This window comes from Vanessa cardui, chromosome 19 (assembly GCF_905220365.1).
Source record: "Vanessa cardui chromosome 19, ilVanCard2.1, whole genome shotgun sequence".
Classification (NCBI taxonomy): domain Eukaryota; kingdom Metazoa; phylum Arthropoda; class Insecta; order Lepidoptera; family Nymphalidae; genus Vanessa; species Vanessa cardui.
This window is the reverse complement of record NC_061141.1, coordinates 11,885,280-11,898,805: the sequence shown is the minus strand read 5'-3', so window position 1 is coordinate 11,898,805 and position 13,526 is coordinate 11,885,280. Positions and strand designations below refer to the sequence as shown.

Genomic DNA, 13,526 nt, shown 5'->3' with positions numbered 1-13,526 from the left:
TGAAAATCACGTTAACCAATTTTGATAATTCTTTTTTTATTATAAAATATATACTTCAAGGGTAGTTTGGTGAAAGTTTGGTAAGGTTCTGAGCACAGGATCCATGCCAAATTAAGGGAACGGGAGGGAACGGAACAATTCTGAGGAGCACGTTAGCAATACTCGGTCGAATCTTTTATTTATGGGTTACTTGGATATTTGAATCACCTTCCGGAACGTGGTTATGTTCATGTAATTGTCATAATCGAATATTATAATCAACTAGCGACCCGCCCCGACTTCTCACGAGTGCAATACTGATACTAAATATACAAAAGAATTTGTTTATTTACGACATCACATTGCAAACTTCTAAAGTTGTCAGTGTTTCTTTACTATATTATTCATTTATTATATACACAAACCTTCCCCTTGAATCACACTATCTATTAAAAAAAACCGCATCAAAATCCGTTGCGTAGTTTTAAAGATATAGGGACAGAGAAAGCGACTTTGTTTTATACTATGTATTGACGGAACTCCTAAACGGCTTACAGTTAGGATGCGATTTGGGGTAGAATTTCTTTCTGTCTTTAATCAAATTTTGTGTATATGATGTGATGTCATATGATGTACGACATAGCATACGAATAGCTCTTTTGCAAAGTTTTTTTACTGAGGTCGATTACAGCTCATTCGAGGGTGGTACCTTGTAGTTTATGCCGCATGACGTATTAAAGCCGCATTTTCGAAAGTCTATTTTTGCTTTATTCGAAAGTTTCTTTTGAAATTGTCCCTGAAGAAGTTTCTGATTCATATAAACGGCACGCTTAATCTATCCATATTAAGAAAAAAATGTTAGTCTACATCAGCTTCACTTAAAATAAAAAAATAAATAAAATTTTAACAAAAAGAAAAACCGACTTCAAACAAAACAGTATTTTAAAACAAATTAAAAAGCACTAAAAAATAATAAAAATAATTGGATATTTAACATATTTTTGAGAGTCCTCCTAGGTAAAATGAAATGAAAAATATTAGACTACTTAAAAGTCGATTTACGATTATATAATGTAGTTATAATTATTGCTATATTTGGAGTCGGTGTCAGCCAACCATATACTATACCTATCAAAAAACAATAAACTTTAAGAAATGTTTCTTACAAATTACCTTTTATACGATATTATACTGGGTCAATCAAGAGGCTCGTATCGCTTCTTTCTTTTGATTGTTGAAGCGTGTGCCTGTGGCTGACACCGGCTCCAAATATAACAATAACTATAACTACGTTATATAATCGTAAATCGACTTTTAAGTAGTCTAATATTTTTCATTTCATTTTACCTAGGAGGACTCTCAAAAATATGTTAAATATCCAATTATTTTTATTATTTTTTAGTGCTTTTTAATTTGTTTTAAAATACTGTTTTGTTTGAAGTCGGTTTTTCTTTTTGTTAAAATTTTATTTATACAGTAACTAGTTTTAGTTCATATTTGTATATATTTAAGCATTTAATGTGATGATTGATTATTTTTGTTTAAATATGTTTTCCTTTTAATTTTACCACCTGCAATTCACCTTTTAGTAAGTATATACAAGATATCGCCCTTGGTTTCACTCGCGTTTTAGTAGTCCTCAAGTTCAAGCTTAATTCATACAATATATTGTGAAGTTCGTTTTAATGGTTTGATCGTGAAAAAGCAACAAACAAATAGTTACTTTCCCATTTCAAATATTATTACAGATGCGTCGAGTGTTTAGTAAATAAATATTAGATAAATAAATTCTTAAGAGTTGTTAATTGTCAGAAGTTGTAATATATAGGGATTATAAAATAAAAGGAACTTTTTAAGGGGATTTACACAACTTTATTTGATTTATATACAGACAGAAATTTGACAGGTAGGTTCTTTATAGTGTGTAAACATCCCTTAAGACTGGAATTTATGAAACTAACAAAACATGGCTTTCAAGTTTGTTCTTATAAATTTCTCGATTTAAACCCATATTGCCTTTATTATAAAGACAGAAATTGCATTTGGTTAAGTGCTAATCTGGTCATAAATTCATCAACATCATCATCACCTTTTCTCTCCACTTTTGGACATAGGCCACTCCAATAGCACGCCACTGTCATCGATCTTCGGCTACTCGCATTCAGCTCCTGCAAGTGCAATACACGCAAGGTCATAAATTAAATAGACTTAATTCAAATACAATAAGTACGGCATTTCGTGATAACTTTAAAAACCTTTACATTTAGATATATCGCATATGTTTTTACTTTGAATCGCACCACTGCACCCGTGACAATAACTAATACATACAATGTACAAATGCATTGCGATGTCAAATCGTATAAAGCGACGGTTTCGGTTTCATGTTCAATTCCCGTGTTTTATTACTTAGCGCACTTATGCACGATAATATACCCTGGATAGTATTAGTAATCTCCTTTGAGAATAACCGCTTTGATGAAATGTTAGAGAATTGTCTTATGATGGTACCACTCATCATATTTATAAAGCCAATGTTCCAGTATGACGGGTAAGCAAGCCAGTGTAACTCCAGGTTAAAAGCGATTTGAGGAATATTTCTTGGCCAATGTCTATGGCTGTTGGTGACCAAAAACCAACAACCTCCAACTGTCATTTGAAAAAAACGTGGTACGCCACTCCGAGGTCACGGGTTCAATTCCCGGTGGACACAACGTTGAAAAGGTTCATTAGTTTGGGTGTTTGTGGTACCGTCGCTACATCTGGTTTTCCATAACACTAGTGCTTCAGCTATTGTCCAATATTTATTTATTTAACGTCGTACTTAGAAGTCTCATTTACTTCGCCGGCATTATCGTGAAACAGTAGTTTACCATTTATCAATATCGTATTGCTCAAATCGATATTTCCCTGTATGCGATTTGATTTGTTACGATCAAAAATTGAATTATTGCCAATATTTATTGGTCCATGCGTGCGAGTAACGCACGTAACGATACCGAAACGTGCATCCATAATTCAGATTAAGTGACGTTTAATTTATCGCCTTTAAAATTGTATGTCTTGCAATTTCAAATGATATCGTGATATTGCTGATTGGTTTTATTCGAATCAACCTCATTGGTGTAGCTGTGTTACAGAGATGCAGATTCTAGAATCCTGATTCGAATTTTAAATCGGATTATAGAAATGCATATTCCTGGATTCGAAATTCAAACCAAATGAACAAAAGTGATTGGATTTTTCTAGCACCTAAATCTCATTGGTTGATTGTTATGAACTCATGCCTCTGAAGTATATAAATGGCTTGTAACTGACCAGAGGCAGTCCAGTTGACCCATCTTGTCAGCCAATCAAAGTATAGTATTGATGTATAACAAAATTATCAATTATAGAAAATTTAAGAAAGTGTAAAAAAGCTAGAAAGAAAAATAATATGTATGTTATATACGTTATCGCCTGTTACATCTAAACAGACAAGTGCTGTCGTGCTCGATAACAGCTGATTAGACGTGTGATAGATTGTTCGATTTTTAAATTTAAATATGATAAAAATGATGCATAATTTATACGTGACATTGAAGTTTGCTTATATTGTTATAGCATTAGCTATAAATTTTATATAGAGGTTGTATAGTTATAAAATTATTTGTCCCCTTTTTTCGAATGTCAAATTACTGGGGATGAAAAGAGAGAAAATTATTACAACGTATCGCCTCTAAACGCTGTAATAAATATAAACCATTCCTTACATCTTCAATGCACCTCCAACTTTGGGAAGTAAGATCCTTTGTTCCTTGTCCTCTGTGCCTATAGTTATACTGGCTCACTTCTAGTTGGAACACAGACATACTAAGCTTTGCTGCTTGGCAATAAAATATCTGATGAGTGGGTGGTATCTATCCAGAGAGAAAAGCTTCCCACCAAGTAAATAGGATAGATTTTATTATTATCACTTCACATTAAATTGTATGCAATGCCTGATACTCAACGCCCCCGCCCTGAATTCATGAAATTTAATTGTAACATATAACGATTTTCAACTCAAGTATTGCCTTAGATGGCTAATTGAGATTAATTAGAGATTGTTAACACTGCAGATATACATATCATCGATAATGCATTGCCTTGTATCTAATATTCTCAGTACAATTTGCGATTATATGTACAAACCCATCTGGGTAAGTAGCTGTTACTACAATTCAAAACAACAATATATAGCAATGTTGAATTTTAAACTAAGAATACAAAACAGTACTTATAAATAAATTTAATTCGCTTTTCCACAGATTAAACAGTAAATAGACATAAAAACTTTTACTTTTATTATCTTATGTTCTCTAATGAATATAATAAAAAAAATATAATTGCGTACGTGACAATTTTGGTAATTCTTAATCATCCAGCTTTAACGTCAGGGAAAAGCGTCACCAATTTTATTATCGTTGTTTTCTGATGTGATGTACTTAAATTCGTTCCGAGTTCCTAATAATTTAATACGGTAATTTATTTTATGAATTTGATGTCGAAACAGTAAATTATCATTCATCAATTCCCAGAGATATTTATAAACTGAAAATTCTAATTTTGTTGACATAACAATATATATAAAAATCTATTTTACATAGTTTAATGTAAATATTTATTATCTCACCAATAAATAAGCGTTTACGATTATTTATAAAACATACTATAAAATTAATTTCTATCAATTTTAAATCACATGCTATAAAAGTTATCTTTATATAATTATATGTTTTGGAAAAGAGCTAAATTTATGTTTATATATTTACATTACATTTATCATTTGGCATAGGGCGTAAAATAGCTACGAAAATATATGTCGTTTTTTTGTAATTATGGAAATCCGCCACGTGAAATCAATATTCCGAACCTGTTATACTTCTTAGCGATTAATGATTGTGGATTCAGAATAAGAATAAAATTGATAACAATCAAAACTTTTTAATCAAGATATATAAAGTAATTACAAAACAGACAATATAAATAATTAATAAAATATTCAATTTAACTTTAGTTAATAAAGCGTTGATCAAAGTCAGCTTAACTAATGTTAGGTCAATCTGAATGGTCATTGGTCAACAGCAGCCAATGACGTAATTAACAACCAATGAACTTTCAGTATTTAGGTTGATTAGTAAAACTAACGTTGATGGACGTTTCGACGATTAAAATCAGTTAGTGAAATGATTTAGTGTATTAGTGTAATATCACAATGATGTTGTACGTGACCAGCACGACTGAAATGAGGCGTCCGCCGAGGAGACGGCACATCAGTGCCAATATCAAGGTCCGTAGATAAGGATATCTGATAAAAATATAACGCGCATAAATTAAATAAATACCACGTGACTGACTGAAATACAAATATTAACACTGCCTTAAATGTGTGTTCAGTATATCCAATGATAAAATGGAACTCTTATTGCAGTTATTTCGTGTCTTAGACGCGAAGTCATTGACTTCATTTTATAAACGAAATGTTCCATGAAAATATAAGCAAATGAGGCATAAATTTTTTACACTAATCTAGAACAACAAAAAAAAAAACATTTAATAAATTAAAACAAGATCATAGCGAGCTGTAATAGTTACGCATTCTGTGCATTGGGTGTATCAAATCGTTGAATATTAGAAATGCAATTTCATAATTTAAATTAATTAATTCAAAGCGAGAATGATCTTTAATCTACATTTCGTTCTATTTGTGAAATTATTTAAATGTTATTTTTTTTTTCAGCGTCACCATGCTGGCATATCCCAGTCGTCGTGCAGCGATGGCTCCCTCCTCAGCGTTGGTTCCTCTGAGATGGACGAGGACAGCAGTAGCGGTCATCAGCACGACCACTCTAGAAGCGATCACTCCGACCTCTACAGTAAGTTTAGTGCAACTACATCCTTTCAAGATTTTAGTTACAAGGATGGCATTTTTAATGAAGGACATCCAACAGGAAGAGAAATATGTGTAGATCTATGAAAATGAATTATTTTTTAATAATATTTACTCAAGAAAGCGTCAATAGCACATAGGTATACATATATTAGCAATGTGATAAGAAGCAAGATCGACCCGAGCCTAAAGCTATTGTCGTTTCCACTCTGAACAGGCTTTAAGCCTCGTTAGAGGGATAAATAGGAATATGATTAATTCCTAATAGTGGAGTCTTAATGGTAGCTACCGACCTCCTTGGTCGAGTGGTGTGTACACCGGTTTTCATGGGTACGCCACTCTGAGATCCCGGGCTCGATTCCAGGCCGAGTCGATGTAGATTACTCATTAGTTTTCTATGTTGTCTTGGGTCTGGGTGTTTGTGGTACCGTCGTTACTTGAATATGATTAATTCCTAATAGTGGAGTCTTAATGGTAGCTACCGACCTCCTTGGTCGAGTGGTGTGTACACCGGTTTTCATGGGTACGCCACTCTGAGATCCCGGGCTCGATTCCCGGCCGAGTCGATGTAGATTACCCATTAGTTTTCTATGTTGTCTTGGGTCTGGGTGTTTGTGGTACCGTCGTTACTTCTGATTTCCATAACACAAGTGCTTCAGCTACTTACATTGGGATCAGAGTAATGTATGTGATGTTGTCTCATATTTATTTCAGATTTTTATTCCAAACGAGTTTACAAGTAAAGAGGTATTTTATAGTATTTGTCAAATTTCCAGATTCATCGGAGCCGCCGCCGGGCGTGGCGCCGCTGTCGCACTCGGCCGCGCGCCACAAGATGGCGGTGCGCCCGCGCCGCACGCACGGCGCGCCGCGACGGAAGAAAGCCAACTCGGTTAGTATATTGGCTTCTTATGGCCACATTGGCCACTCGATGTTAAGTCCTCATCACTGTCCATTGACATTGGTGCCACCAATCTTGGGATTGTACCTGTAGTTACACTGGCACTCATAACTTTCATTTTCTATTGCTGTTAGGTGATAGAGTATGTGATGAGATAAGTGCACACACCTACCCAGGGACCTCCCTGGGACACGAAGTAATATATTAACTACACGCTCTTTTACTACGAATCTTTTATTGTATTAGTGCTAAGTAAAATAAGTAAAGTATTAATTTTGCGATTGAAAATTAAATTAAACAGGCCTTAAAAGATAAATAACAATAATAGCATTATTAAAGTTATTAGTTTCGGGATATTTATCATGTTTTATATTTCAGTTCGGTGGTGCTCGATATTTTGACATTTATTTTACGACTTATATACGAATGTCTTGTTCACGAGAATTCTGGTGATAATTAATAGTAAATAACTCGAAGTTAATAACTTCAATAATAAAAATAACCATGTTAATTAAAAGTCTAATAATAGCATTGTTATTAAAACTTTTATTGACTCTAACTAATATATATCTTTTACTTTTCAGATTGCCGCCTCAGCCTTGCCAATAACACCCGAGCTGAACGAAGAAATGATACGAAGCACTACTCCTGAAGTCAGTCATAAGATCTCAGAAGTCGTTACTGGTAAGCTATAGTACACTTGTTATAAATCATAACCTACTCACTACTCCTCCGTCTTCACACAAGTAGAATACTGGTACATATAAAAAATATATGTCGTAGATGTATAGGGTAACCTGGCGCTAGCAAAACTCCCAGTTGCAACATTTTTGATTTTGATATCTTCAACTTGATACTTCCCCCAATTTAGATGAAACCTTAATTAATTTTACACTGAAACATTCTTCATTAAAATCCGTACGAAAATCCGTTTCATGGTTTTGAGTTTTTAGCATTCTTTTTTTGTTTGCATTTCATTTGAGCAGTAGGTTTTGTTTCATATGTAGGTATTCTATACTTCCTATATCCACGTTCTAATGTCACTTTTCTAATTACAGAATCATTCTCTTCATCGACCACTACGAAGCATCATATGATCGTTAAAGAGCAGCATCACCAACTGAATCGAGAGCTCCAAAAGGTTCTCGAAACTCCAAGCGATACCAAATTAAAGTCCTCCTCGTTACCACCAGGGTTAGCGTTGAGCCAGCTCGTCGGACAATCTCCGGCAAAACTGAGCATTGCTGAGTCGAACACGCCAAGATCCTCTATTAAACGGAGCAAGTCGAGCACTCAAGACCAGCCGCTCAGGGAATCTTCGCCGAAGGTCCAGACCAGTGACGCTCACGCTTATCAATCGGACGACAGGATATCCAAGTATCGCTCAGAGAAGAAGTACGCCGAAGAATCTTGCCTCGAAAAGAAATCGAAATCTGAGAAGAAAATCGAGAACGAAGTCATAAGATCTTCGAAGAAAGAGGAATCGTTTTTCAGTAGACTGCTTTTAAGAAAGAGTGGAAAGAAGTCGAAGAAGGATCAGACTGACGGGGAGAGCCAGCAGGAAGTCAAGAAAACGAAAACGGAAAAGTCGACAGCGCATTATAAGGCTGTCGATTCGGAGCGAAGCGGTTACTATTACGCCGACCAAGGCCAGAGCTACAAGCCCACTCCCGCAGAACGCAATTACAAATCTGCAGGTCAGAAAGTGTTCTCCAATCAAATGCACAAAAGGATTGATAACAAAGGCGCCTACGTCCACGACGGAGCTTATAAAGACGTTTATAGCGCCGCTAAAGTTGCCGGGGTCGAATACAGCATAACCGATCTCAAAGTCGCTGAGGAAACCGATAAGATGTTAAACCAAGAAATTAAAAATCGATTCAGTCGACGCGAGGAATATAGCGAAAGGGTCGAAAGAACCAAGCGTTCGTCTTCCAAGGAAGCGGTCGATGAAAACAAGAGGGAATCATTTAGCTTGCATCACGATAAAGCTAAAAGGCCGGCGTCCGTTCAGAGATTGATCGATCCGTATTCTTCTAAAGCATTTATACTGAATGAGTTGGCGTCCAGGACAAAAGAGGAGAGCACTTGTCCAATGTTCTTTGATGACGAGCCTCCCGTCCGGGGAATGCGAATCAAAAACGCGAACAACGATTCCGTGTTCCACAGTGGAAGTATGCCGAAAAACATACCCTACTTCAACCCCTCTGTGTCGTCTTCGCCTACCAAACATATGACTCATAGTTCTGAAAATGTTAAATATATGAGTCGATCGTCTGAGGCGTCTGATTTTCGAGAAAAAGAAATAATATCCAAACGTGAGTCGTTTCACCACGCCAGCAAGGAAGACTCTTACGTGACGTCTGGTATGAGATCGCTTGGAGACGAATACGTGGAAACTAGAAGCAGTATCGGAAAATCGCACAGCTTTCGTTACGCTTCTGAATCACCTTCTATAAGCTCGCAAGAAAATCAAATGCCCAGTCTGCCAGCCATCGTTGGTATATCTGAACCTTTGCTTGAAAGCTGGGAAGTAAATTACAGGAGAAACGTCAGCGAGAGACACGATTATTCCAAGAGGGTATCGGCTAGAAACTACGGTATACTCCAAGGTAATTCGGAGGTTAACTACGATAGTTTGCCTAGCACTGATAGCAGTTACCTCGACAGTCTAAAACCTGACATCAATGAAGACAGGCAACTCTTCACAAACAGTATTCACATAACAATGGATTCTCATAAGCGTGACAGTGATATTTCACAGATCGAAGCTAAAATTGATGATATTATTAGCTCTCCAAAACCTATCATATCTCCAATAACCAAGTCTAATTCTTTGGATAGCGTAAAGAGTAGTCCCGAGAAACCTATGGATGATAGACGAAAAACTATTTCTGTTGAAAGCGCTTTAGGGCAGACCAGTAAGAGTAACAATCAAAAGGAACTCAAAGTAGATACCGAAGGATTTATATCGGTAACACATATTAACAAAGATCTCACACCCATTACAATAAAGACCCCTGATACTACAAAACTCAGCAAGAGCGATGAAAAAGTTCAAAAGTCAGGAACAACGAAGTCTGGTGTACCAGAATTTCTTCATATACAATTAAACAAAGTCGACACTAAGCCTGTCACTAACGTAGTCTTAACAGCCAACGTTACACCAAAAAATAGCCCACAAGCGGATAAAGATCAAAACATCGAAAGCTTTTTCATCGTCGAAACAAAACATACCCAAGACATTCCAGTCAGGAAAGATTCTTTCAAAAAAAGTGAAAGTGTAGAAAAAACTACATTAGACGAAAAAACTTCGAGTGTCAGCTCCAAATCTTCCGGTGCCAGTGCCGGCAATGTAACGCCACAGAGCCCTCAAACCCCCAAACATTTCTTTAAAAAGAAAGCGTCAAGCGTCGAGGCACAGGACCGAATCGAGAAACCTCGAACAAGCTCAGTGAGCACAGAGGGGAGTACGGAGAAAATCGACGACAACATATCAATCGATCAAAAATCACATTCGACTTTCGGAAGCAAAAGTTCAATCCAAAGTACCGACAGCAACGAAAACAAAATTCCAGACAGACACGAGGAAGCGGTTATATATAGAAGGAAACATTTAAGCAAGGAGTCGCGCGGTGACAGGAAGAATGATGATGAACCTGAGTTGATGAAAGTGTTCGCCCGACGATCTCTGAAGCTAAAGGATTCGGAAGCTGACCACATTGCACAGGAAATAGCTGAATGTACCAAAAGTGAAGATAATGCTGCTTCGCGGGCAAAGTTATTAAAGAATGAATTTAACGCATCTATCAAATCGAGGGACAGCGACAAAGAAAACGAAGATAATAAAGAACAGACTCCCGAAAACAAAATAGTCGACATCGCAGCTCGCGTCAGTCAGTTCGGCTCTCAATATCAGAGGAGCGTCAGCATAAACAGCGTGAGCACAAAAAGGGACAGCGCTCCGGTTTACAGAAGCGAAGTGAACAAATACAAAAAAGAAGTATCGGATTCGACTCCGGAAAAAAGATTACGGAATAGAACATTCCCGGACTCGTCCAACGACAGAGAGGACATTAAGAGCATCACTAAAAGCGAAGCGATGGCGTATAAAGCCGACACATTAACGAAACGGCCCTGGCAGAGAAAGGACGAGTTCAGGCAGTCGGTCGAGAAGGAAAAGCGAGAAAGTTCTGTGATAGAAAAGGACGGCGATAACGAGAAACTCGAGAGTGAGAAAGAGAAGGCGGAAGGAGAAGCGGACGCGTCTCCGCAATTCAAAGGGATCTTGCAGATGAGAGCAGAGTGGGAGAGGCGAGCTAAACAGGGGATGACCAAATAAATAATGGTGCTAAGCTTAAAGTTACGTAGTTCTCATTGAGTTGAGTTTTATATATTAAAAACTATTTTAAATGATAAGACAAATTCTGTTTTAGCAGATTGACATCGCATAGACGTATTGTATTTTAGATACTGCGAGATGCAGGCGTACGATTGTTGGAATATAGGATTGTGATGATATTGGTTTTATGATTAAAAATTTATATTCCGATGTTTGTTAGGAAAAAAAAATAATAGGTGAATATATTAGAATTAGAAAATAGCCAAAAATGTTTTTTCTAAAGATTGCATTTAAAGCAGTTTTTTTAACGATATATTAACTTAAGGAATCTACTTGAATGTGTATATTGAACAAGCAGGTTACATTATTATAATAGTTTTTTCATTAAATAAGAAAAGAGTTTTTACGCTCGACATATTATTTAAAAAAAAAATAAGTTTTAGAGAAACGAAGTATCTAGAAGATGCGACACATTTCTGACATATTGAATAGATAATAATACTTCATTGATTACATACGTATAATGAATTGTAAATGCATATATTTTCATATATAACAGGATATCGCTGTAAACATACGCGTTGATATAACTATTTAAGTAGACCGTCAGATTATTCTCAGATTATCGTTATTATATAAATTTTTAGTACATTAGCTAACGTTCGTTGTTAAGACAGTGTATTTTTGAGTGGTATTGCAATGGTGTAGCCCATAGTTATATTTTATTAAAGACTACATTATGTATTAAACATTTCTGAACTGTGAAATACAAATTTTATTCCTATAGTTTCTCTGTTGTTTTAATTACCTTCTTGAATTATCTTCCTGAAGAAAAAGAATACGTTTTTAAAAATGCATTTTTTTGTACAGCCAGGGTAAGAAAAGATTCGTCACCTTAATATCTATTTTCGTGTGCTCAGTATGCGCGATAATCTGCTTTACCGATCGAGAATGACATATTGCGTCGCAATAATTTGATATTTAGAATCAAAAGGTACTAAGAGTTTAAGACTTGATAAAGGAATTCATTTGAAAACTGACGAAGGTTTTCGTACTTTGACTGTACAACAACATCTATTCAAAAATTGGACTCTTTAAATTAAAGATATTGCAATAATAAAGTATTTTGAATTTTTTTTTAAACGATAAATAAAAAAATATATATTTATTTTGGTGCTGATTCGTTCAGAAACTATGATTTTATCCTGACCGATCTACGCAAAGTTCAGAGAGCGGCTCCTTCTTGAACCATCGGAATGTAAGTACTAGATCAAATAGTCAGCGGCACGCTGATTAATACGTTTCAAATGAAAAACCCAAAGAAATTGACCGGGCCAAGCCGGGGCTTGAAACCAAGATCTCAGGATTTGTTTATTAAAAATGCATGTGTACTTCTGTACTTCAAAGTAACGATAATACAAGTGTTGGTACATATATTGACTAAAAAAGCCTCATCAATTTTATTGGTCAGATCTGGAACACTAACCGAAACCTCAGAACTTGCAACAATTATTAAATCTTACTATTAATATAATCTAAATATCAAAAAATCAACTACGATTCGGAAAGGAAATCGATTTTATATAAACAGAACCAGAATCGCCATAACTGTTCTATATTACGGCACATGTATACGGTATCAGTGTTGCCAGGTCTTTAAGGCGCAATGTACGTTACGTTCGTTCTGCATATTTCCTCTCATTGTGCTAGTTATTTTTTTTTTATGGTATAGGTTGGTGGACGAGCAGATGGGCCACCTGATGGTAAGTGGTCACCATCACCCATAGACAATGACGCTGTAAGAAATATTAACTGTTCCTTACATCGTCAATGTGCCATCAACCTTGGGAACTAAGTTGTTATGACCCTTGTGCCTGTAGTTACACTGGCTCACTCACCCTTCAAACTGGAACACAACAATACTGAGTACTGTTATTTGGCAGTAGAATAACTGATGAGTGGGTGGTACCTACCCAGACGGGCTTGCACAAAGCCCTACCACCAAGTAGTTAGCTTATTTAATACACTCTAAACACTAACAGAAATCTGATCTCATATCCTAATACTTGGTTTCAGTTGCAAATACATAAATAGATTTATAAATTGTTTCTCTTAGATATGAGACATAAATGAACGATATACATCAGACGGCTAGTTGGTTGGTGGAGAATCGGAAAATATACGATAATCTGTTATTTGAATTCGTATAATTCTTTATTCAGAATCCAATGTCCGATTTACGTTGCAATACTTCCTTTTTTGTATGAAACCTTTTTATTGAAAACTTACGCATAAATAAATTTAAATAATAAAATATTAATTTAAAAATCATAAAAGTTGAATGGTGGTAAGAATGCTAGCAGCCTGTGGAATTTCAATACCGATTCCCTGGA

General features: G+C 35.8%; 1 protein-coding gene across 5 annotated transcripts in view; it reads left to right on the top strand.

The window, feature by feature from the left end:
- Nucleotides 1–11,919, top strand: part of LOC124537792 — a 130,785-nt gene extending 118,866 nt beyond the window's left edge. For 3 of the 5 annotated variants that reach the window (XM_047114697.1, XM_047114699.1, XM_047114698.1), the window contains 4 exons: nt 5,741–5,876; nt 6,667–6,782; nt 7,376–7,475; nt 7,850–11,919. In XM_047114697.1, coding sequence (XP_046970653.1) covers nt 5,741–5,876; nt 6,667–6,782; nt 7,376–7,475; nt 7,850–11,133 — 3,636 coding nt within the window. In that variant the 3' untranslated portion in view covers nt 11,134–11,919. Of the gene's footprint in view, nt 1–5,107; nt 5,291–5,740; nt 5,877–6,666; nt 6,783–7,375; nt 7,476–7,849 lie in introns of those variants that run through there. The other 2 variants (XM_047114700.1, XM_047114701.1) reach the window with 2 other exon arrangements.
- The last annotated feature ends 1,607 nt before the right edge of the window (nt 11,920–13,526 follow it).